The following is a 25,880-nucleotide window of genomic DNA, read 5'->3' as shown; positions in this document are numbered from 1 at the left end:
TCTGGACGAGCTGCAGAGATCTACAGCTCAGGTGGGGGAATCTGTCCACAGGACAACTATTAGTCGTGCACTGCACAAAGTTGGCCTTTATGGAAGAGTGGCAAGAAGAAAGCCATTGTTAACAGAAAACCATAAGAAGTCCCGTTTGCAGTTTGCCACAAGCCATGTGGGGGACACAGCAAACATGTGGAAGAAGCTGCTCTGGTCAGATGAGACCAAAATGCAAAACGCTGTGTGTGGAGGAAAACTAACACTGCACATCACTCTGAACACACCATCCCCACTGTCAGATATGGTGGTGGCAGCATCATGCTCTGGGGGTGCTTCTCTTCAGCAGGGACAGGGAAGCTGGTCAGAGTTGATGGGAAGATGGATGGAGCCAAATACAGGGCAGTCTTGGAAGAAAACCTCTTGGAGTCTGCGAAAGACTTGAGACGGGGGCGGAGGTTCACCTTCCAGCAGGACAACGACCCTAAACATAAAGCCAGGAAACAATGGGATGGTTTAAAACAAAACATATCCATATATTAGAACGGCCCAGTCAAAGTCCAGATCTAAATCCAATCCAGAATCTGTGGCAAGATCTGAAAACTGCTGTTCACGAACGCTGTGCATCTAATCTGACTGAGCTGGAGCTGTTTTGCAAAGAAGAATGGGCAAAGATTTCAGTCTGTAGATGTGCAAAGCTGGTAGAGACAGACCCTAAAAGACTGGCAGCTGGAACTGCAGCAAAAGCTGGTTCTACAAAGCATTGACTCAGGGGGCTGAATAATTATGCACACACCCCACTTTGCAGTTATTTATTTGTAAAAAATGTTTGGAATCATGTCTGATTTCCGTTCCACTTCTCACGTGTGCACCACTTTGTGTTGGTCTTTCACGTGGAATTCCAATAAAACTGATTCATGTTTGTGGCTGTAATGTGACAAAATGTGGGAAAGTTCAAGGGGGCCGAATACTTTTGCAAGCCGCTGCATGTTTGTGGTCAAGTCAAATGACACAACTGCAAAGCTCTGACAACACCTTAACTGCAGCCAGTGTAACTTAACATTTGGTCGGGTTTTGACCTCACCTGGCATATTTCACCTCACATACATGAGGGAGAGCAGCTACAGGAGAAACACTGAGCTGTGATAACACAAGAGCAAATCTATTAAGTCAATAAGGTAAATGCACAAATTCAGAAAATAAAGACTCTTGGGTGGATTTATTTAAAGTTATTTGAGCATTTTTTCTGTCAAGCCTGATGTTGCCTTAAATATAAAGCAGCTTCCTCACAGTGACAAATGCAACCTTTTAAATAAACACTAGTAACAGATCAGGACTTTATAACAGAAGATACACAAAGCTGATTAAGGCTATCCTCTCTCTGACATCACAGAGAGTCAAGAGTAGAAAAAACAGTGAAGCCTGAGCTCACAGGGATTATTGTACACTGGCTTTATTATTTGAAATGTTGCCATGTTTAATATGAACATCCACCTCTGTGAAAGTAACAAAAAAGGTAAAGCCTAATGGGTCCACTGTAAAATATTTCACAGTGGGGGGTGTTCAAGATCAAAGTCATCCAGTCTTATTTGAACTAAAGAGGAAAAGTAGCTGAAGTTTGAGGGTTTCATCAGAGAAAGCAGTCGAACATATCGTACGATAGTGAAAGAAAAAAGCATACAAACTAACATTTACAGGCATCCTTATTACAGCAGTGTTGTGCTGTGGCTTTAAGCAGGAGCAGCACGCAGAAACAACGTGTTAGAGCTGTTTTACACCCTTTTATCAGAATGATGATGATGATTTTTCATATATACATATATATATGTAAATTCTACTTCTCTTCTGGTTTGTTTTGGGGAATTCAGAAATTTCAAACTTCCTATCTGGAGGAAACAGATGTTTCACATCATGTGACTTTGTTGACTGCAGCACTTTACAGGAAAGTAAAAGATGCAGATCGGACGGGGTTATAAATAACACTCGTGTCATTATTTCAGTGTGTGCGACTCATACTAGGAGGCATATTGTTTGAGAGTTTTAATGCGACCAACAGCAGGTATGACCTCAGAAAGACACGCACGAGGACATGTGCAGCAATTTAATGTAGTGGAGAGAGCAGCCCATATAGACTAGCGGATGAGTCATCGCAGCCTCACAGGGAGGGCTCAGCTCGGGCTTTGAGCATTTTTCAGAATGAGCGGTGGAGCCGTGCAGAGCTGGATCCATCCGCATTTCTCCATTTCAGATAGACACACCTAGACTGTACATGCCTAATTGTCAGCATATGGCCAGCAGGTCTTAAAAGATGACACTGTGCATGTGTTGTGAGGTCAGAAAAACAGTGGTTTTTTTTGCCTGCCTTAATCCATTTATCCTTTGGACAGATTTTAACATTGTAGGAAGCTCCAAACACACACACACCTGGCTGTGATATGTCACACTCTGCCCCCTGCTGCAGAACTGCTGATGGATAGTGGAGGAGGAAATCTGCAATGTGACAGGAAACTGCAGAATTTGCTGTCTCCACTGAGATTGTGACAGCAAGATTGTGATGGACGTCGGAACAAAGGGATAATTACTGGATGTGGGGAGTGTGATGTACAGTATGCAGCATAATTTATGTAATTTCTGCCTCCAACTGTCTCTGATTAATCATTTATTAATACATTTAGTGATTGAATCCATGGCTGTCTGTGTGCAAACACTGCTGTCACTGCTATACAGTTCACATATTGCACATAAATGACATTTATTTGTCCCAGAGGGGAAGTTTGATTGCAGCAGAAGTCACCGGGCATTTGTATACACCACATAAAAATAATCCCATCAACTCTGGAATCTTCTGTGCCCAGAGACCGACCGCAAAACACTGTGTTCCAACATTCAGATCATTGAGGGGCAACACAAATGCTACAGCAAGGGGGAGCAAGGACATCAGGTTAGGGGGGGTGATAATATCACCCCCACTCGAGATTGGGTACCAAGTCCCAAGTACTGAAAGATAGGCTCATGGCGAAGCTGGAAACCTGGACCCTCCGTAGCCAATTACCAAGGCTACGTGACGTACTCTCTGAAGGTCTACTAGAAGATGTGAATGCAGCATCACAGACAATCCTTACTGCAACCATCACTGAGACTAATCAGCTGATCTACACTATGGCAGCAGTGATGAATGGCTACAAGATGAACAGCCACAAGGAGGAGTACCCCCCACGGAGAAGGAGACTAGAGGCCAAGAGCAAGGCAGTACTAAGGGAACCTGCAAGCTGCCCATACCCGAGACATCGATTCCCGCATGCACACCACTAGGACCTACAGCAATGGCATTGGATGTCATTCACACTGGAGAAGTGTAGTTGGATGGTAACAAAGCGAGGAAAGGTAGGCAGAAGTGAGGGGATCGAACTACCAGAAGGCAACATTGCAGACACTGAGGACAGCTACAAGTACCTGGGAATCCCACAGGCAAATGGGAACCACGAACAGGCTGCTAGGAAAGCTGCAACCACCAAATACCTGCAGAGAGTTAGGAAAGTCCTGTATACCAAGGGCTGACAGAAGAACCTGAGAAGATGTGGAGGATGAAGGTGACAGTGGTCCCCGTGGTAATCGGAGAACTCGGGGTAGTGACCCTCAGGCTGGGCGAGGGGCTTCAGCAGATCCCTGGAATAACATGTGAGATCTCTGTCCAGAAGAGCGCAGTCCTAGGAACAGCTAAGATACTGCGCAGGACCCCCAAACTCCCAGGCCTCCGGCAGAGGACCCGAGCTTGAAGAGGGCAAGAGGGGAATTATATACATTTCCTAATTGGCCTTTGGCTTTTTGCCAAGCCACCATGTAACCACTTTCATGGATAAAGAAACATTTCTTTGATTCTGCACCATCTTATCTCATGGTACCATGTGATATTACACAGAAGTTTAGCCAATCTTCAGTTGAACTTCCGTTGGTGTTACATTCACACTGGGGAAAACAGAGCAGGGCTGAAAGTCCAGCACAGCTTTAGCTTTTCTCTCAGCTTGCTGCCCTTTTTAATTACAAATGCCGTCGTCACATGTGAAAGCCACAGTTTAAACTGAGAATAGATATTTAGGGCTACTTAATAATTAAACAATCTCGTATCGTAAATGGGCTGATTCTTATAAAGCGCTTTTCTACTCTACTCAAAGCGCTGTATACAACATGCCTCATTCACCCAATCACACAAAGTGTGCAACTCTTTCCTCGTGTACATCCTTTAATCTCACACTCAAATGTCTTCGGTGCATGGCTCAAACAAACAGTTGGCCTCGCTATTTCAAATAGTGTTTTGTTCCATCAATATTATTATTATTATTATTATTATTATTAAGTGGGGTTATTACTGAAATACATGTGTGGCTCTTGCGACTCATTTATCTGTTGAGTTATCACCTACAGTAACTGTGCTTTTCTCCTGAGCTCTAAATAGCATTTCTGTTCCTCTCAGCTTACCGCTTTAGTGTTCGCGCCAGGAAACTTCAGTCTTATCAAACCTTTGTTTCTGTTTTCAGAGAAAGATAAACAGCACTCATACATCCACAATATGATGCTGCAGCATTCTGGTACAGCAACTGAAAAGCAATAACAAGAAAAAAACCCTGCAAAGCAGTTTGCAGGTCACTCCCACAATTCAGTATTATTACTGTGTTTGTAAAGGATGGCCTTTAAATATCTGTAAAAGTCTAACAGTGATGTCTGTATGTCTGTGCAATAATTTATGTTGGACTAAATCCTGGGTGGGAGCAGTGATGTAATGAAAACTAGCAGTCTGTGCACAGAAATAAATCAAATGTATGAAACTATATGTCACTGCTGAAAGATTACAACCCCCTCTTTAATAATCAGGCGCACCGACCATCACAGTGTGCTCTAACACACTGGTCATCTAGTGCAGAAACGTGTCTGGTGATGCGTTATTAGGTGAAATCTTCTGCTAGTGCAGGTTTCTTTGCAGTAAAGTCAAGAACTGGCTGTAGCAATGCATTCTACCCAGTCTGGGCAGAAAAAGAGTGTTCGCAGTCTCTTTCACAGCACTGGACAAAGTGGAAATGAAATGCAACAACATATCACCAACTTGTGCTGAGTGAGGAGAGAAGAAAAGACTCAGTGTTTGCCACTTTAATGCTGTTGCACATTCGTTTTTCCTCATCTTCCACCTTCCATGTTTTACTCACTGCTGGTGTCTTTCTCTCTTCCAGGCTTCAAGTGCCCTGTGTGCTCCAAGTTTTTGGCCTCAGATGAGATGGATCTTCACCTTGTGTTGTGTTTAACTAAACCCAGAGTGACATACAATGGTAGGACTTCCTTTATTGCCTTTACAACATATACTAGCATTTGAAAGTATGCTGTAGCTGAATGCAAAATTCCCCCTAGATAAGAAGAACAAGCAGTTATGAAGGGTCTAAGTCAGGGGTGTCCAACTCCAGGCCTCGAGGGCCGGTGTCCTGCAGGTTTTAGATCTCACCCTGGGTCAGCACTCCTGAGTCAAAAGATTAGTTCATTACCAGGCCTCTGGAGAACTTCAAGACATGTTGAGGAGGTGATTTAGCCATTTAGATCAGCTGTGTTGGATCAAGGACAAATCCAAAAGGCTGCCTGCCCAGAAATGGGATGGGTCTACTAAGAACAAGGGTGTCCAACTCCAGGTGTCCTGCAGGTTTTAGACGTGTCCTTGATCCAACACAGCTGATCTAAATGGCTAAATCACCTCCTCAACATGTCTTGAAGTTCTCCAGAGGCCTGGTAATGAACTAATCTTTTGACTCAGGAGTGCTGACCCAGGGTGAGATCTAAAACCTGCAGGACACTGGCCTGCGAGGCCTGGAGTTGGACACCCTTGTTCTTAGTAGACCCATCCCATTTCTGGGCAGGCAGCCTTTTGGATTTCACACTGGAGTTTCAGCACACAAAACCGTCGTATCAAAACATGTATTTGCTCTGCAGTGAGTGTTTAGGCCATTTTATAGAATCTCATGGCTACCTTCAATGTACAGGCAAAATAAGGGGAAATCTGAAAGTAGACAAAAGTGCCTTGAACTGAGTTTAACCGTGCCTGTTTGTTGTGTAGTTACAGCAGATTCTGTGTGTTAAATGACTCTCACGTCCAAGTTCCCTGTGCGTGTTTGAGCTCCTCGTTTAACGTCTGAGGCTGAGCCCAGTTTTTCAGCCTCTGCCACATTCTGTTTCTACCTAGAGCTCAGTATAATAGATGATCTATGGCCTCATGAGTATTTTAGAAGATGCAAGTAGGCACCATGATTTTACCTGCTGGTCAGTGAAGACCTGTTTTTAAAGCCTTGACCTGAGCGTTATCAGCCATCTCGGTGTTTTGACAGCAGATATAATGACTAAGGGGTGGCTCTGACTGTGACACTGACAAAGCACGCTCACTGCCTAACAACTTTTGACAACTTAGCAGCCAACTTACCGTACCGCATCATTCTACTGTCTGCAAGCACGTGCAGAGGGGGGGGGCTAGAGGGGCTTGAGCACCCGCCCCTTTCCTGATGGGTGCCCAAAGTGCCCTTTTGTTGAGGCAACTTTTTTAAAAAAATTATTATTATTATTTTTTAATGTGTGTGTGCGTGCGGAGTCCTGTCTGTGCCCATCAACAATAATATTTAACTATTAATCACAGTTTTGCTAAATAAAAGGATCTGGCTTGCATCAGTCACATGATCACATTTAACCAATGATCGCCCTTGACGGCAGAACGCGCTGGTTACGAGCCGGGAACGAGCTCACAAAGAGCACGCGCATTTGTTGCGGTCCGGAGCTGTAGGAGAAACACAAGTTAACTCAGAGACACAGACTGATGCGACAAAACCAGTAAGTAGGTGTACAGCGCACACTGTAGTGTATAGCACCCAGGAGTATCAGCTTATTACGTACACGTTGGTAAGCTGTCTTGTTGCAACTGACGAACTGAAACAAACGAGCGTGCTGTGTGTGCAACAGCGCGACAAACATTACCTGTCCTTTTATTAACTGCACAAGTAGTGCTGGTCATAGCTGCTGGCTACCTGTGTAAGGCTGTCATGGGTCTGTAGCTCTGTCACCGTTTTAGGGAACATATTTAGTTTTAAAGGAAGTTACAGAGCATTTCCTGCCTTTCTGGAGGGATTATATTTCACTAAACAACGATCTAATATCCATGTCCACATAATTATGCATTATTATAATTATAATATATAAAAAAACACACGCTGTATTTTAAAGAACATACATTAAGAAGCAGATTATATTAGATTTATATTTTAAATAAGACAAAATTTGGATTTTACACCAGTAAAATTATTGTATCTCTACAGTTTAAAAATGTAATAAGCTTTGCCCCTGCACAGAGTGGATAGTGAAACAAATGGAATCATCATAAATACATTATTTCATATTTATTACTTCCCCCTCCTCATTGCTTTATTATTGTAGCTCTAGTAATAAACATGTAAGGATTCTGGATCAGCACCATGATGCCCATAGTATATACAGTATTCTGAAGAAGGTCTAAAATGTCACTGTGTTTTATGTGTGTGTTTTATTTAGATGGATTTTTAAAAAAAATATTACTCATGATATAACATTGTCCAGACGTGCCTGGTAAGGACATGAGGAGGAAACAGTAGGAGCTGTGTGAGGCTACTAAAGGCAGGGCTATAACATTTTTCTGTCATCATTTTATTATAGATTAAGTGCAAGAGTTGTTAGGTGTGGATAATTAGATTATAGTTTATTGCAATAGCAAGTTGTGCCTTGTTCTCAGATGGACAGCAAGTGGAGAGTGATATATGAAATGATGGGATGGAAGGAAGAAGAGAAGCAAAGAGTGATTCACAGGCAGAGCCTAAATTATTTCTCACAGTTTTTTGTTGCCTTATGGTTCCAAGCGCTGTCACCAATCTTTGCATTTTGTTATTATCTCATGACACTTGTTTAATCAGCTACCATCTCTCCTGTGGACTTTTTAATGTCTACAGTCTCAGATCAACACAGCCCTGCCCTCCAGCACTATCCACAGCAACCCCTCAACAGCAACATTGTACTGTGGCTGTAGCTCAGGTCTTGTGGCAGAGCAGGTCAGCCACTAATCAGAAGGTCGGTGGTTCGATCCCAGGCTGCCTCCTGGCTGCATGCCAAATATCCTTGGGCAAGATACTAACCCCATGCTTGCCTACTGGTGGTGGTCAGAGGGCCCGGTGGCGCCAGTGTCCAGCAGCCTCGCCTCTGTCAGTGCGCCCCAGGGCAGCTGTGGCTACAATGTAGCTTGCTATCGCCTGTGTGTGTGAATGACTGAATGTAGTGTAAAGCGTTTTGGGGTCCTTAAGGACTAGAAAAGCGCTATACAAATGCAGGCCATTTACCATGTACCCATCAGGTAAAACATCGGCGACGTTTGCTTTGCCTTGTTGCCCATATTAGATTCTTGATGAATGTGTGTTGTTGTTATTCAGCCTGGTTCAATGTGCCCCTTTTTAACTTTGAGCACCCGCCCCTTTAAACCTCTCTGCACGGCCCTGACTGTCTGCCTCTTATAATGACCATAAGCAACAAAAGTGAACTTCATGTTCGAAGCACAGGCCGAGGGGGCGGTGTGGCAGCAATTTTTCACACCAGCCTATTAATCAACCAAAGACCCAGACAGACTTTTAATTCATTTGAAAGCCTGATGCTTAGCCTCGTCCACCCCAGCTGTGAAACTCAGAAACCAGTCTTACTTGTTATCATCTATGGTCCACCTGGGCCTTACACAGAGTTTCTGTCTGATTTCTCAGACTTTTTATCTGATTTAGTTCTGAGCTCAGATAAAATAATTATTGTGGGTGATTTTAACATCCATGTAGATGCTAAGAATGACAGCCTCAACATGGCATTTAATCTGTTATTAGACTCATTGGCGTCTCTCAAACTGTAAAAGAACCCACCCACCACTTTAATCACACTCTAGATCTTGTTTTAACATATGGCATCGAAACTGAACATTTAACAGTGTTTCCTGAAAACCCTCTGCTGTCTGATCATTTCCTGATAACATTTACATTTACAATAATTGATTACACAGCAGTGGAGAGTAGACTTTATCACAGTAGATGTCTTTCTGAAAGCGCTGTAACTAAGTTTAAGAATATAATCCACCCACTGTTATCACCTTCAATGCCCTGTACCAACACAGAGCAGAGCAGCTACCTGATGCAGCACCTCTCTACTAGCTTCTCATCACTCGTAAATAAGATCCAGAGATTCTTAAATTTACAGTGCGTAAAATGTCACCACTAGATGTCAGTAGACTGCAGATTCAGTAAACTGAATTCTGTTTTCTTACCTCTCACAATTCAAGTGCATAAGCCGAGCTGAGGTGGCTGCTTATAAGATGTCACTTTTCCACCCCATAGATAAAAAAAACAAGAGTTCCTGCAGCCTGATGCTTGCTTTGACTTCTAATGATCATGTACATAAATATGTATTAAACTAACTGTACCAAACCAAAATAGAGCTGTCAGACTGAAATAACTAAAAGAACCTAACTGAAGTTATGTGAGCTTAATAACGTCACTCTCTTCCTTCCAGAAGGCTTATAATTATCCTCAAGATGATCATCAGTATAACGTTAAAAAAAACTTTTATATGAATTAGCCAGTCAGCTCCCTGCTTATGTAACAGGTTCTTCCTCCTGCAGTCTGAGAAATTTAGTATAATCTTCATGTAATATTTCCCAAACTACATAGCTGTGGTTGCCTGAGGGCTGCTTCTCCTTGCATTTAGCAGAGATCTCTTTTGTATTTAAGGATATCACAGCCACAGTTAGTGTGGCTGGGGGAAATGTTTCGTTGTTTCCTCTGCTAAACATGAGTATGGGCTTGTAAAATACTCCCCACAGTGAAGTTACAGGAAGCTACAAGATGCAGTCATGTTTCCCTGCAGATTTGACAGATGTGCTCTGCTGCCACTGTCAGCAAATGGTGATCTGTTTTGATAAAGATTTCTTAATTTGGTTTTCTGAGCTGAGAGGATCTTATTACTGTTCCAAAATAAACATGAAAACTCACTTTATGTAACAGCATTGCCTACATTTAAATGATCATTTAATCGCTTAACCCAGAGGTTCCCAAAGTGTGGGGCCCGCCCCCTAGGGTGGGCGCAGAGCCATTGCAGGGGGGGCACGGTATGAAAATTAAAAAAACGCATTAGCTTGTGTAAAATGCTTGGACACTGCTAGCATCATGGACAGGTTTTTGACGGGGCTCCCACACAAATGCAAAGCAGGAGATGAAGCATCGCTGAATATGTTTCCAAACCAACTTCCTTCCAAGCCAAAGACTAGAAAATATGATGAAGCAAATCTTCCCTTTGGCTTCACCTGCACAAGAACATTTTTCTTGTAAAACAAAAGGGGGCCTAGCAAAAAAGGTTTGGGAACCACTGACTTAACCTCTAGTTCACTTCAGTTTTTTTATATAGCACCATTTGACAACCAGTGTGAATGGTGTTTGCCTCTGTGTGTTAGCCCAGCAACAGAATACAAAATGAAGAGGAACGATGGAAATATGTGGCTTGGAGGTCGGAGGTCAGCTCTTACTGTCATTATGTCAAAAAGTCCTTGGGCAAAATACCGAACCCCAGTGCATCCATTAGAGATAGAAAGTTCTTAAATAAATAACAACTTAAGAACTGAATGGCTTCATGACTGCTTCATAGAAGGCACTAATGAGGCTTGTAGTGAAGCATGCACAGCTAAGAGTTGATAGGCACTATAAAAATACCAGTAAAAAGGAGTGGATCATGGGAATCCACAAAAAAGGCTCTGCCCCCCCATGATGCAAAGCCAGTGCTGTTTAAAATGTCAATAAAAACAAAATGCAATGATTTGCATAAATGAAATGTTATACTGCAGGGCTGTTCCATATAACGATATATATCGGATGACGATATAAAAACGTCTATCGTTTCATTTTACGCTTCAGATTTTTTACACATTGTTTGTTTCGTGGTGTCGCAAAATAAACTGTTTACGGCAATATTTGTTCATGGTTCTGATGGTCACTGTAGTGGTTATATTAATTTCTTAAAGTTCTCTCTTTCTCTTATATTTAATATAACCACACTACAGACGGACAAGCGCCTGTTTTTATGTGTTGTCGTTAGCAACGACGATGGTAACACCATCGCGTGTCCGCTTGTTTATGTTCCACATAAACCTTTCAGAATAAAGCTCAAGATCCTGTTGAGACTTTTCAAAATAAACTGAATCACGTGAAAGAGCAGATTATTTACGGATGAGAAGTAAAAAAGAGCCGCCAGGTGCTAAAAAATAAACCTTAGACTCAAACGTTAGAACAGGCTTCTCCCCGCAGCACGCCGTGTAATAAATACTCACAAAGAAAACGGCGCCGTTACAACTTATGTCTAAAAATGTATCGTTTCATGCATCGGTTAAAACACTCGACTCCAGCTACATGACGCGCAGCTGGAAACACTTCACGCAGGTCGAGCTGCCCGAGATTCACAGAGTTTACAGAAAATGTTACATTTCTGTGATTTATATCGTTATCGGGCGATAGATGTCTTATATCGGGATATGAGGTTTTAGTCATATCGCACAGCCCTATTATACTTTGAGAGACTACAGATTACAGATTACATGCCCTAAAATGTATTTTGTAATGTATTCTGTTACGTTACTCAACAAGAGTAACGTATTCCGAATACTTTGGATTACTTAATTTATTAGCATGCTTTTTACAACTACGTGAATGTACTATTGCTGTGTGATTTATTAGTATTACTGAAGGTTACTCTCCACACCAACACCAACTAGATGTTTAAATCTTAATATAAATGAGTAACAGTAGGTGGACATTAGGTAAGGCTGCACTTTTTGCAGTGATCTCGTATAGAAACTATTCGTATATAAAACAGGTCCGCGGCTCTGAACCGTAGTAAAGGGACCTCTGGCTGATACGTCGGGTTCGTGTCGGCTCGTAGCTGAAAACTAGCTTTACTTTGTTGTCTGGGTCAACTTTGCTAGCAAGAGATGGAGAGAGGCGTTGAAAGGCTGCTGCAACGGAGCTTATTGTTTCAGAGGAAAACAGGAACACAGCGTGCAGCCGAGTCTTAATAGCTTACTTACAACTGGGCTCGTCAGGCTCTCTTCTTGGCTGCAGTGGTTATTATTATATTTACATGCTTCCAGCTCCCGTTTCTGCTCGATGACAGCTCGTACTTTTCCTTTTTCTCCCTCCTCGCTCACAGACACATCACGGGTATGACAGTCCATTCTCCCTGCAGCACGGACTACACTGCCCATCAGGCTACATGCTTTAGGCCTATGCTTGTAACACTCTGCTATTGCCTTCATATTAAATAATTTTTGTGAATAATTCTTTTAAAATATTTCTTCACGTCATTATGCAGGCCGCAAATAGGGGTGACATGGGCCATGAGATTGGGACACGGGCATTTGAGCCTCTTAATGCGTGTTTTGTTTGGGTTTCCACCGGCATGGAATTACCAAAAATAGAGAGGACATAGCCGAACATATGAAACAGGAAAAGACTGCTGTGTAATCCATTTATTTCAGCAAAGTAACTGTATTCTGAATACCACCTTTTTAAACGGTAACTGTAACGCAATACAGTTACTCGTATTTTGTATTTTAAGTGCGTAACAGCGGTACATGTACTCTGTTACTCCCCGACCCTGTTAGTCAGGATGTGGATTTAAATGGTAAATGGACTGGTTCTTATGTAGCACTTTTCTACTCTATCTAGTCACGATTACGTCGACTATTAAAATCGTCAATGACTAATTTAATAGTAGACGCAGGAATAAGTAGCAGGATTTAAGAGTGTAATAACGGACTGAAACAGAAGATGGCAGCACTGCATGTACAAGGATGCCAGCTGCCGTTAAACCCCGAAGAAGAAGAAGCTGTGTCCGGTGTCGTAGCTGTGTCTAAATTTAGCGGCCGCATCCTTTGGAGGCCGCATTTGTAGGCCACAATGAACAGGAAGTTCACAGCGACACAATGAAGCCTGTCCAAATTCAAAGACTCCCCCAAATGCAGCCAAAAAATGCACCCTTCATTTCCCCAGATTTGAAGGATGAGTCGGGTGTGTCCTTCGTGGCCCAACCTATCCCAGAATTCATAGCGCAGCCCAGCTCAGTTTCCAACAATGGTGGCAGCTGGTTAGTTTTAATATTACTCTTATTATTCTTTCTGGGTCACAAAATAAACGTTTAACATATTTTCATGGAGAATGTAGCTGTGTAAACCTCAAATATCTGCTCAGTTTATCAGGACACCACATACTTTCAAAAGCGCTCCGACGTTTTCGGAGACGTCTGTTAGCCACCAGCTCGATAGCTAGCCGGGAGGTCAAGGGTCACTAGAGCCGTGAGAACACCGGACTCCGGGCAAATTGTTTTACAACCCACCGCTGTCTTTCGCTACTCAGGTTAAACATGATATATGAGTCACTCAGATAACTTAAAAATGTTATTGTTTGGCTTTTTTCAGTCTTTTATTTGTTCCTGAGTAAATCGGTTTGGCTGAGATTTGACTTGATTGAGACTTCTGAGTTATTTTTGTTTCATGCAAAATCAGAAGTTAATCACGCAGACTGTTCTGTGATCTGCCGCCCTGGCTGTGTGCATGTGTATCGTGGTCGTGAGCAAGTCTGTCCCAGCCCTAACGCCTAAGTGTAGTGAGAGCAGCAGGGATCGTGTCTGTTTTATAAGAGCATTCTTCTTACACACAACAAAACCTCATCTCGTACTCGTTTCACAGCATGGATGACCCACTTTCATTTCCTGATTCAGGATCCTGACAGTAGTGACGTTTAACATGCATCAAGCGCAGTGAGCGTAGTGCAGCAGCATCTCTGGTGTGTTCATGCCATGTCTTTGTTTGACAAAGGCCTGTTTCTCACTTCTTCTCTCTCTAAGTCTGAACACATTTCAGCTCATACCAACACTGCTCGGTGTTTCCCTTTCAGCTGAGTGCTTTCAGGCCAAGTTGAGTTCCTCTTTGAGTAAGCCCACTTCCTGTTCTACTAGGACTGATTCCTCTCTGTCTTCCTGTCTCTCAGTCATGTGATGGTCCCTGTCTGAGCAGACTGCTGCAATATGGAGAACACTGTCAGCTAACGCAGGAATGCAAACAATGAACACGATCTGTCTTTGTTCCTACAGCCATGCGTCCATGCACCCGTCTTCTTCCATTGATCCAAAGTTGGGTTCAAAATGCAGCAGGGTATTCCAGACGATCACTCGCTCTCAGGAAGTGGAGATCTCGAAGCATTCCCAGGCCAGATAAGATATATAATCTCTCCACTGGGATCTTTTTCCAGTGGAAGGTGCCAGAAAAATGGTGATGAAGCTGCGAGGTGATCTACTGGGATACTGTGAGACGGGGCCTGGTTGTTGCTCACTGCTGTTTTCTGTTAGCTGGTGGCATCGCCTGGTGCGTTTAGGAGATCGCTGCGTAGAGTCATAACAAGCTGCCTTTTTAGGCACTAACATGGCTCTTGCTTTCAGACATGCCCAAGCTTGTCTCGTTGCACCGACTGGGGAAAGTAAATGCATGGTGTTGCTATAGCAGTGATATTCTATTATGACATTTTTATACGATGTTAAAATGATCACAGTGTGATAGGCACGGTCTAAAGCCTGAGCAGGGAATATTTTAATGTTGTGACATTACACGTGTATCAAAAAGTAAAGAAAAGCAAAGCAGCTCTGCTAAGCTTGCCATGTTTCTTATTACCCTGTGTGGTTTTGTCTCAGTGATCACAGCCGCTCCCTGCTGTTTGTGGCCTTTCTAGGAAAATAATAAGCCGTTCAGGTCTTTCCACTCTTACCACACACTCACACACAGTCACATGACTGTGAAGATCTGTAATCAGCATGTTTATATTCCTTTCAGTTGTTTGCTTTTGGTCGCTCAAGGACAACCCTTCATTATGTCACACACACTCACAAACACACACAAGCAGGTGCAGGTAACGATAGTGTAACCAGTCTGTTCTCTGATGCTGTGAGTGTGTCTTTGTGAAAGCAGCAGCACAGCAGAGACAGAGTAAAGGTGAAGGCCTCGTGTCACTGCACGCTGGGGTTTGGCCTTGAACTGCTATTTATTTTCACACACATGCACACAGACCTGTGCTCCCTAAATGTATGTGGCGCTGCTTCGAGACATGGACGCACAAGCACAGCAGCTGTTGCATGTTTATAAGATGACAGGTGCGGCTTGGCTGAAGCCGGCGATGCTCCGTTGACCTCGGTCCTGGTTTCTAACCTGCTGTGAGACAGACTGATGACGCTGTCAGAGAAAGTGCTCGTAGGCATGGGCCATATGATATTATTCACATCATATACTTCTATCATCATGTGCTGTTTCATGGCGTAAACACGTCACCCCATTAAGCAGTGGATTGCGCTCACGTGGGTCATGCAGCACAAAGTTATTTAAGTTGTGAAGGTGAAGGCAAATCTGTCTGGAAGCGTTACAGACGAAGATTTAAACCCCAAAAGAGCAGCTACTTCCCTGTTTGGGAAATGATTTTGGATATCAAAGCAGGTACAGAACAGAACACTATACCACAGAGCCTTACCTCAGTCTGACTGTGCACTATGTTAACAGCAGGTGGGAGCTGTGCGCCTCAAACCGTGAGACCAGCTACTTTCCCGAGGACCACACATTTTAGATTCGGTAGTGGATTTTATTTTGTAGGAGCCGGTGGTTCGGGCCTCTGACAAGGATGCCTCCAGGTCCCACAGGGAGGAGGCCCCGGGGCAGACCCAGGGCACGCTGGAGAGATGGCCTGGGAACACCGTGGTGTTCCCCCGGACAAGCTGGAGGAGGTGGCTGGAGAGAGGGAGGTCTGAGCTTCTCTGCTTAGGCTGCTGCCCCCGTGACCCGGTGCGGATAAGCAGAAGATGGATGGATTTTATTTTGTAATACTATTTATGTTTTATGCTGACTTTTTCAATTCAAAGAACAGAGGTAGAATTTTTATTTTCATACTTGAATACACTGCTGAATAAACTATTCCACTAAAAGTTACATGTGTCATATATATTTTTTAAGTTTTTATCAAATATTTCAAGGCAGCCTGTTGTGTTTATGCTGTCGAATTAATAACACCCATATCAGCAAATTTATTGTGAGAATCCTCTGAAATATCGTGATGTTATGTTTGGCACATATCCCTGTCGCCGACAGACAGAAGCTGCAGCTCAGAGGTGCAGTGAAAGCTGCTCTGTTGATCACCTCCTCTTGTCCAAGGCCTTGCCACGGCGGATGGATCTGCGTATTTGATTTGGCACAGATTTTACTCTGCGTGCCCTTCCTCACACAGCTCTCTTGTTTATCTGGGTTTGTGTTTCCTCACAGTCTCAAACTGGGGATCTTGTGCATGTTAGAGGGGGAAACTATCCTCGGAGGCTAAAGTGTTTTTCGTGTCTTGTTTTAGTTGTTTTGCCCTAATGCTTTTTAATGCATTTTAACACTGTGGAGACCCACTCTCTCTAGGAGCCACTCTTGAGTGGCACTAAAGGAACTGCGGTGTGTTCTGTGTCTGCGACGGCTCATGTTTTAGCTCTAGAGATTTCCCCTTGGTAATAGCACGGTGGCTGCCTCCAACCTTTAGATACAGTCTGTGGTTCATCCTAGTGTGCAAACCAATATTAAGACAATAGACAGTTCTGCAGTTAAAGACGTTAATGCTGGAGGAGGAAGAGCTGGGAGGAAAGTTTTGACTTCTTTGCAAAGGGTATGTCTGCAGTTAGGGCTGGGCCATATCATACCGTTCACGGTAACACCGGTATAATGTTGGGCAACGATAAGAAAATGAAATATGGCGATAGAATATGGGTAAAACGCGCATGCGCAGTGCCTTTGTTTTCATACGCACATGGCGGAAAAAGCTTGGCAGCGAATGAGAAGGACGAAAGCGGATCGTTGAATGAAACCATGAACCAGAACTGGTTTGTAAAAATGCTGCAGCTTCACTGGTGGAACTGGTTTAGCTTTCGTCCGTCAGATACACAACAAAGCACTATTTTTGGTAGCGCATGCTAACAGGCCGTCGTTATTACCGCGTTGTTTGGAAAATACGGCACACTTAAAATCAATCCTTTGATTTTTCTGAAAGTCGACAGAGCTCCTTATAATCCCGTGTGCCTCATGTATGAACTCTGGTTGTGTTTACTGACCTGGAAACGATTTTATGTGCACGGCGCTCGAAAATCTGTCAAATGTTTCAGTACGACTTTGCTAAGCTACGAAGCCGCACCGCTCGATGGATTGTCGGAGCATTACGGCTATCGTAGGCGGAGCCTCGCGGAGTGATACGTACTGTGCTTCAACATAATATTACCGTATTGTGTGTGTATAACCTCTTTTTAAGTTTTGTGGATGTTATACATGGTTGTGCTGAGGATGTGTCTGCCAGTTTCTACTGGAAACGCCTTTTGGTTAAACTGTCAGTGAGGAATTTGCACTGTTACATTTTTATATAACTTTAATGCACATAAAAAACAGCTGCTTGTTTAAGTGAAAATACACTGATGGTTTTTTTGCACTAATAAAGTTGTGGAGTTGTAAAGTATTTTGTGTCAATTATATCGTCAGTTATATCGTCATCACAAATTTTCAAATGTATATCGTGATAAATATTTTTGGTCATATCGCCCTGCTCTATCAGCAGTAAATGGAATATGACATGAAGGGCAGCTGTTTTGGGGTCGTGTGCATCACAGTCCCAGGGGCATGGTAACAACAGATTACTGGTTTTGATTCGACACGGTGTGCAGATTTTGCCCCTCACCTGTAAAGGCCTGGTGGGGTATTAATGTGAGCTCATTGGGTGGAAACCATCTTTGTGAACATCATAACTTAGGAACAAGGTGACGTGGGATTTTCACATTGAAACCATAGTTGCATCTACTAAACGAGTTCAAATATCAGTTGTCTGAAAATGCAGGATGTCCGACAACTCAAAAAGACATCATCTCATCCTCTAGGATTTTCAAATTGATTCAATAAGGTCATCTGCCAGGAGTCTGAGAGGGAGAACTGACAGCTACCAGCATTTTGATTTTAGTTTCTCATGCTCGCCCACACTCTTTTGCGTGCGTATGCAGAATTGACAAACATACATGTGGATGCACAGACAGACAGCGGCCTCACTGATGGGGCAGGACAGAGGCCCTCTGCAGCTGAAGCAAACATCATCTGCATGAGTATTACAAACCTCTCACTGACTGGCTGCCCGGCCCAGACTGTCAGTGTGTTAAAGATGCTTTTGCCCTCAGCTGAGCTGGATGCCATGTGCTGCTGCCCATAATAACAGGCTTTTGCAGGCCTATGTGGGTTAATCCACTGTTACATAAGGCCAATCCTAATGACTGCGTGTTTTGCTGCAGGTGATGGGTTTAATGGTGCACATGCTGAGTTCCACTCTAGAGCCGGACCCATGCTATTCATAGCATGAACACACACACAGTAACCTCGCACACTGTAAGGAGCGCTGAGCAGAGGTGGAGGCTATCCGGCGGCCTCCTACCCACAGTACAAAACTGAGTGTGGAAACACTGATAGATAAAGATTTAAATGCTTCTGACAAAGTCGTGCTGCATTCAGGGAAATCTAGAAATCTCAGCTGCTTGAACAGTAGGACTTTAGCTCTCTACACATCACGATCATCCAGAACAGCCTGCAACACACATCCTAATCATGTTGCCTCTGATTGCCACCAAAAACCCTTCTCATGTGTTTGCGTTCCCGTATTTCTTGTGTCAAGATCTTAAAAGTTTTAAAGGAATACATGGAGTGATCTCATGGACGATGCGTTTGTACGTTAGATAAATCAGGCAACGCTTCAGTTCAAACAGGTCATGAAGTCGAGCTCCACGCAGTCCCGGCAGATCAGCTGATCCCAGAGCCTGCCCATATCAGCTGATCCCCTCCTGCGTAAACCTCACAGGTTGGGCTTTTTAAGCCGTTTTAGCCTAACAGGAGTTGTTGCATATCTGCAAGCCACTTTGCAGCCCAGCTCCACCTCTTTCAATGCTGTCAGTAATAATATCATTACCGCTGATGCCTGCTGTGTTCTGTGCTGAGATCTTCTTACAGGGAGGACCAAGGACAGAGCTGCGTTTCCCAAAACACAACGGTCCTGACTGAGATATAAGAGTAGCACCGTGCACACCTAGTAAACAGAAACACTGAAATGTGTCCCCACTGTCGGTATCTCTGAACAATTTTGTCAGGATGACCTTTATTTTTATGTAAATATAATTGTTGAACTGTCAGAACCAGTATGGACATGTGTGGGTGCGCTGTAATACTAACTTACAGTACAACAGAAACCTGCACGCCGTCTCTGCTTTTACACTCACGCAACCACTAATTAAGAAAGATCACATGGTCACTTTGGTTTAAACACACTAGATTTTACTGCAGCTCTGTTTTGCCAACAGAGGCTGTGTGTTGTGTTATGAGTCATGCTATAATCCCAATCATGTCTGTGTGTGTGTGTGTGTGTGTGTGTGTGTGTGTGTGTGTGTGTGTGTGTGTTCCAGAGGATGTCCTGCCTCGGGATGCAGGAGAATGTGCCATCTGCCTGGAGGAGCTGCAACAGGGAGACACCATCGCTCGCCTGCCCTGCCTCTGCATCTACCATAAAGGGTTGGAACCTCGTTTGTTTTCCTTTTCATCTAATAGTACAGTAGCAGTATAGTGGTCCCAGCTGAGGTGTGGCCTTAGCGACACAGTTCAGTCCCAGGAGGTCTTTTTAAGGAATTACAAGCTTGCTTCAGCCACTTCACTGTCTGCATTTCCATCACAGTGACGACTTGTGAAGATTAGGCAAAGAAATGCTGGGATGTTCTTATGGATCTTACCGATTCCAGTCTCACGCTCATATTTGGCTGCACTGAACAAACCCTCTTTAGTTCCCTCCCTAAAAGTGTTCCTGTGCTGAGATCAGTCAGAGAGGCGGTAAAACAGAAGAGCGAGCACTCCTAACTTTGGAAGATACCCACTTGATTTGACTGTTGAAGCCTAAGCGAGCTTCAGAGGAGGGATGTGTTTTGCATAGTGGTGTGTGGCTCTTGTCACTCATCATGAAATGAGAGCAGCACGCAAACACAGCTATAACAGAAAGAAGAAGCAGCAGTGTCAGTTTAAACTGATGCAAAAATGAGGTTCAGGGTTAAAAAGAACAGTCATGCTGACAGCGAGGGACGAGCACTTGAGTCATGCACACTGTGGCGCTGTCACGTTATTTCACAGAGGGCCTAGATTGGGCTTAAAGTGGATTTATTGATATTACCTTCAGTATTTACTGAACTGGCCTGTCAGCTGGTATCAGCTCACTGTTTTAAAATCAACCCCACACTTTATCATGTCTTGGCTGCAGTTTTATAGCCACGTGGTAATTTTAGTCCTTCTTTAATAACTGAATATGAATCTGGCCTTTTCTGGCTGCTGCCCTTTCAGAGATGCTACAAACTTAAAGTTTAGACCAGCAGACACAGACATCCTTTGATATGACGGCACCCACACCACTGAACATTACTTCACCTTTGAGCTTTCAGTAGTTTCAGGCAAAGACTGTATTTAAAAGATGGACAGGTCTGACCTATGAATGCTAAAATGCTTTAAAGGCCAGCGATGGGTGACTCCTTCTCCGAGTTTGACCTCAGCAAACACTGCCCAGGTGACTTTATGGTCAGATTGTAGAAAACATGAGGTTCATTTTGTAAGTTATAGTCAGAAAGCAGGATAAACCGGGGAGCGCTCATTGGCTAATGAGATGCGAGGGTTGCATCAGCCTTCAAGGCACCAAGAGCAGTGGTGAAAACCGTCAGCCTGAGGTTTTGAGGCTTCACTATCCAACAGGACGTTTGTTTCAGCTGTTTTTCATATGAATGCTATCTGTGTTTGTAATGAACTGGACACAGGTGTTTGGTTCCTTTTAAAGTGTGGCTCTACATACATAAATACATGAGGATATTGTAAGTATGTAAAGCATGTTTGCTGATAGTTAATAATAATGTTTTGAATTCCAATCATTTGAAGGAGGAAAGTGTTTAACTGCTTTGTTCTTTCATTTTCGATACATTACATCAGACCCCACTGTGGTGCTCTGAAAGAGGAAACACGTGTGCTTTCTGTAGCCTGAGTGGGTCAAGTCCAACACGGTCCACTACACGTACATGTGACGAGACTACTGCACACCAGCAGGTGTCGCCAGACGCAGCAAAATGGACTTCATGAGCTCTACGAGGTTTACTTTATTAATGCCAGGGAGAAGGTGCACGGGTAAATGTTCCAGTGTTAACAATGCTTTGTACCACACGAACAAGTGAAAATAGCCGTAGGTGTGGTCAGGTGTAAAGTCTGATGAGGTGCATCGTGGCGGAATGACTCGGGCAGCATCGCTCTTCTCACGCTGTCTCACTGACTCCTCCCATCTTGTTTTCTCTCCTGCAGCTGTATCGACGAGTGGTTTGAGGTGAACAGGTCCTGTCCTGAGCATCCATCGGATTAAAGCTTTCATTGCACAGGTAAAATCCACATCCACAGACGTAAAGATGGTATTTTTTAAATGTCAGCATCTGGTTCTTTTCTGTGATTTCAGGAACATGAGACGTCCCCAGAGGGATCTGCAAAAATGAAATCCCTGGATTCAGGGACTCTGCTGGACTCTATGACCACTGTGATCAGTTAGCACCCTTCCTCCCACAACCCACCCACCCAATAATGTAGTACCACAGTGTGCCAAATCTCATTTAAGCAATCTTCAGGGATACAAACTTGTGTGTTTTATGTTTAAGTTGCACATCTACACTCAGCATCAGAGTTGACAGACTCCTCCAGCCCTGACGCTCGGGGCATGACGGCAGGTAGGGGCGTGTCAGCAGTTTGTACACCAGTATGGAGGAGGAGGAGGGAGACTGTTGGCTGACGCGCTCCGACTCGCCCCCTCCCCTCCTCCGTCAGCATCAGTGTCTCCCAGTGCCTTGTTGTAGCGACGCTCGGCACGCAGCAGCCAGGACAGAGGGGAGTCCAGACTACGGCCGAGCCGGCTGTCCTCCACCCAACGCCCTACAACCCCCACCACCACCAGGACCATCTTACCACAACTGCCATTCTACCCGAGCAGGAGAAACAAGCCAGAGACGGCGTGTCTGCGTCTGCAGCTTCTCGCAGCTGACAGTGCTGCTGCAAAAACGGTGCCAGTCAACTGTGAATACTGTCAAAGACTCAGTCATCAGTGCTTTTTAGACCCCGCCCACACAGGTACAGGAGCCCAGTCCATCACTCACCAGCCTAAACCCACTGCAGCACATTGCTGCTACTTCTGTGACACGATAAGTGTTGTGCATGCCAGAACAATGGGACACGACAGCATGTGGCAAAATGAGACTAAATTAAAAATCCACCCATCCTGTTTTTTAACTGCTTATCCAACTTCAGCCGCGTCCACACGGGGAGCAGTTCTTCCCCGTCCGAGTCTCTTCTTTCCCTCAAGTTAGCCCACATTCCTGGCTGGAAAAGGCTACAGCCCGACTTTTGGATACGTGGTTAAGAAAATGGATGGATGGAGATTTTAACCCTCTGCTAGTAAAGCTGGAGCTTCACTTTCAGACTCAGCATCACGTTCACCTCCACAGACCAGACTCAACTTCATCAGGACCTGAAATACTTTGTCCCCACCAGCAGATGTCAGTCTGTAGTTTTCCAGCAAAGCACCAGGATCTTGAGGTATAACATCCAGGCTGCCGTACACGTGGCTGCAAACGGCTCCAGTGCATGCTGCAGAACCTGCATGAACCTGCTTATTCAACACCAGGGTAAAGAGCGTGTGAACAGAATATGTCTCGACATAAATAATGTCTCGTTCCATCATGGACGGGATCTGGTAACGAGACAATGTGGGAAAACCTTTCAAGACCTTCAGTTTTTAGCTTTGTGTTCCTTCCTGTAAAAATGAGCTTCAGTTTTTTTTATCACTTCTGTCAGCTCGTGTTCATTTCTGCATCATAACCGTAGCAGCTGCAGGTAAACCGAGCCCTCACAGTACAGTGTTGCACCAGACTGAGACGGTTTACTTGTGAGGAGCTGCAGGACTATAAAGGTCCCAGGAAAGCAGTGAGCTCTGTGAAGCTTTTTCAGGCACTGACCGTCACACTGGGAGTCAGCAACTTGATCTCGATCCTGGCAAATGCAGCAGTCCAGGTGCTGAGGCTGAGGGAACGTAAGCTAAACAGAACTGGAGGGACTAACTGGACCTGTCTGTTTGGGGTTAGGTGTGCCTGAAGACCTCACTGAGGAACCAGTCAAGTCCTTGATACTGATTTCACCAACAAGCTCACGCTCAGCCTTGGAGGACGAGCTAAGTTCAAACCCATCTACTGATCCAGGGCTTGTGTGGATCCCAAAGCTCCAAAACACCTGAAACTTGTCATCCTTTTCCCTCAGTCTCTTTTGCCTGTGAAGACTAAATGCACCCCCTCCTGATTGCCCAGTCAGTCTGTGAGCGTTTGCTGGGGGTTGCAAAGAGGATGCTACACCAAAAACCTCCTTCCACTTGCTCTGGTTGCGAGCAGATTGCCGTGGCCACCTTTAAATGATCCGTAAGTCGTTAGTGAATGTCTGAAGACAAGTCAGCGACCTCCATACAAACTGCGAGTGACCACAGCAGCAGCCTGTACCTCTCTGTGACCACTGACTACCACTCACCCACCAATCAGAGAACACACGTTTTTCTCTCGCAACACCAGGCAGCCACTCAGTGACCTCCAGGCTTCTGTGACTAGTTTCTCATCTTGTAATTATCATCATTAAATGAACAATATGCAGTTATAAGTGATATTTGGGATTTTCTTTTTATGCTTGAAATCATGCAGAAGCTGCATCGTGTTATGGAGGTGGAGACTGGCTACAAACCAGAGGTTTTTTTAAGATTTGTCATTTTGGTAATTGAACTTATTTACATAGTAAAGTGTTTGAAATCAAACATTAATATATTGTTTTAAATATGAGAATAATGGGAGACAGAAACATGTCTGTTTAGATGTGTGCCTTCTAGTCTGTAGAGACAGGATCCTTTTTGTTTTGCAGTTTCTGTAGTTGCTGCTCTCCACCACTGGGAGGCAGTGCGCTCTCACTTATGATCTTGAACTATTTTTGAGATTTTTATCATGAAAGCAGGACATGAAAGGTTCCTGTGTCGTCTGTGATCTTAGAGACCGTGAGAAAATGATGGCGGTGCGGAGGGAGGGAAAATGGTTTTAATAGAATAACCATGGTTTACGTTTTATGATTGCTTTCCTACACATTCCTCAAACGCCGACTGATTTGTGCTAAGTCAACATTCATTTTGTGCTTATATAAATATGTAAAAAGAATCACAGGCAGCAGTTTGTTTGGTTTTTGTATCTCCCAAAAATGATTCAATGGCTGAAAAGATTTTATAATGATGTTTTTTATGATCATGCTAACTTTGCTTTTTATTGTGACTCTTGCTGCGTTCACCGTGTCTTCCGTGACATGTAATGTGTGTGTTGGGGGTGTATTCTGTGAAAGTATGACGTTTTTTAAGATGAAACACTGGACTCTGTGAAATGTAAACTTTTTACATCATTAAAAGTTTTCATGAGCAAATGACAGAAGTGCAGAACACGCCGACCCCTGTAGCCCCTCCTCTCACTGACCATTTTCACACAGTCCCTCACTGAACACACACAGGTCTCGTGAGTCAGCTGGGAGTCCTGCTGAGCTGCTTTACTGTCGTTGTTGAATGTATTGAAGCTAGTGTGGTTCTCTGGTGGGCGTTTGGAGTTTTGGGATCCACCCCGGCGCACTCATGACTGCTGAATCGTCACACTGTATTCTGGAAATCCGACGGCCACACGGAGATTAACCGAGCCCGGTGGCGCGCTCCCTTCGCACAGTGCGTGGAGGCAGGATCGGTGCGTTTGTAGCGACAGAGCGACCACGTGGCTGCTTGATGGACATCTCACGGGGCTTTGACTGTACCGTCATCTCTCTCTGATCTGAATTCTGCAAGAGATTACAACCACTTTCCCCTGACTGATCGTGCAGCTGATTCCTGTGAGCAGGGCCGCCTGTCTTTTCATTTCTGTCTGTGAATTTATGAGGAAATGTGCAACAAATCTGGCCTTAAAAGATGACTCTGACGTTTCACTCTCCTGTCCGTGTGGGTTTTTGTATTTCCATGATTTTGCAATAACACAGACACCTCTAATACCACAGTGGCTCTGACACCACGCTGAATCCTTGAACTTTTACGGGAAAGGCTGGCGTTAAATGAGAGCATGTTACGAGTGCAGTTAAATTATAGTTGCAACTCTGTAGCAAAACATTTCCAGAGCTTTCTGCCACGTGGCGTGGTCTTCCTCAGGAGATGACGTTATATCTGAGCTCAGTATGGGACTTTGGTTACATCAGCACACATCCAAAAACTACAGCTCCTGCAAATGTCACGTGAGGCTCGTTCCTGATCAGAGCCCACAGACCCACGCGTAAACACGCCTGGCTTTGCTTTACAGCTGGTACAAGAGCAAGCTGAGGAGTCAAAGTCACCAGCTGTCATTTCACCCATCGTCACTCGAAATCACCCAGTGTCAGTGACCTTTCATACTCTGATGACACTTTAATCTCGATTCAGACTCTGTGGCTGTTTTCTGACGTTTCACAGCTTTCCTAGTGAGAAAGACCTCCACAGATAAATAAGAGAAAAGTTCCAAAATTTTTAAGAGACCACAATAAAGATCGTATAGATGAACTGAGACATAATGTTGACGTACGTCTTCTTCTTTCATATATGAGCATATGTGAG

The 25,880-nt window shown here is 44.1% G+C and overlaps 1 protein-coding gene across 1 annotated transcript in view; it reads left to right on the top strand.

The window, feature by feature from the left end:
- znrf2b (zinc and ring finger 2b) overlaps positions 1-25,225 on the top strand; it is a 47,984-nt gene extending 22,759 nt beyond the window's left edge. Inside the window, exons 2-5 of the mRNA XM_040034905.1 lie at positions 5,211-5,306; positions 19,591-19,696; positions 21,506-21,579; positions 21,654-25,225. Coding sequence (XP_039890839.1) covers positions 5,211-5,306; positions 19,591-19,696; positions 21,506-21,563 — 260 coding nt within the window. The 3' untranslated portion in view covers positions 21,564-21,579; positions 21,654-25,225. The remainder of the gene's footprint in view (positions 1-5,210; positions 5,307-19,590; positions 19,697-21,505; positions 21,580-21,653) is intronic.
- Positions 25,226-25,880: the final 655 nt, after the last annotated feature.

Source organism: Simochromis diagramma, unplaced genomic scaffold (assembly GCF_900408965.1).
Source record: "Simochromis diagramma unplaced genomic scaffold, fSimDia1.1 OVJJ01000084.1, whole genome shotgun sequence".
In the NCBI taxonomy this organism is placed as follows: Eukaryota; Metazoa; Chordata; class Actinopteri; order Cichliformes; family Cichlidae; genus Simochromis; species Simochromis diagramma.
Note: the sequence above shows the minus strand (reverse complement) of the source record. Positions and strands in the feature narration are given on the sequence as shown.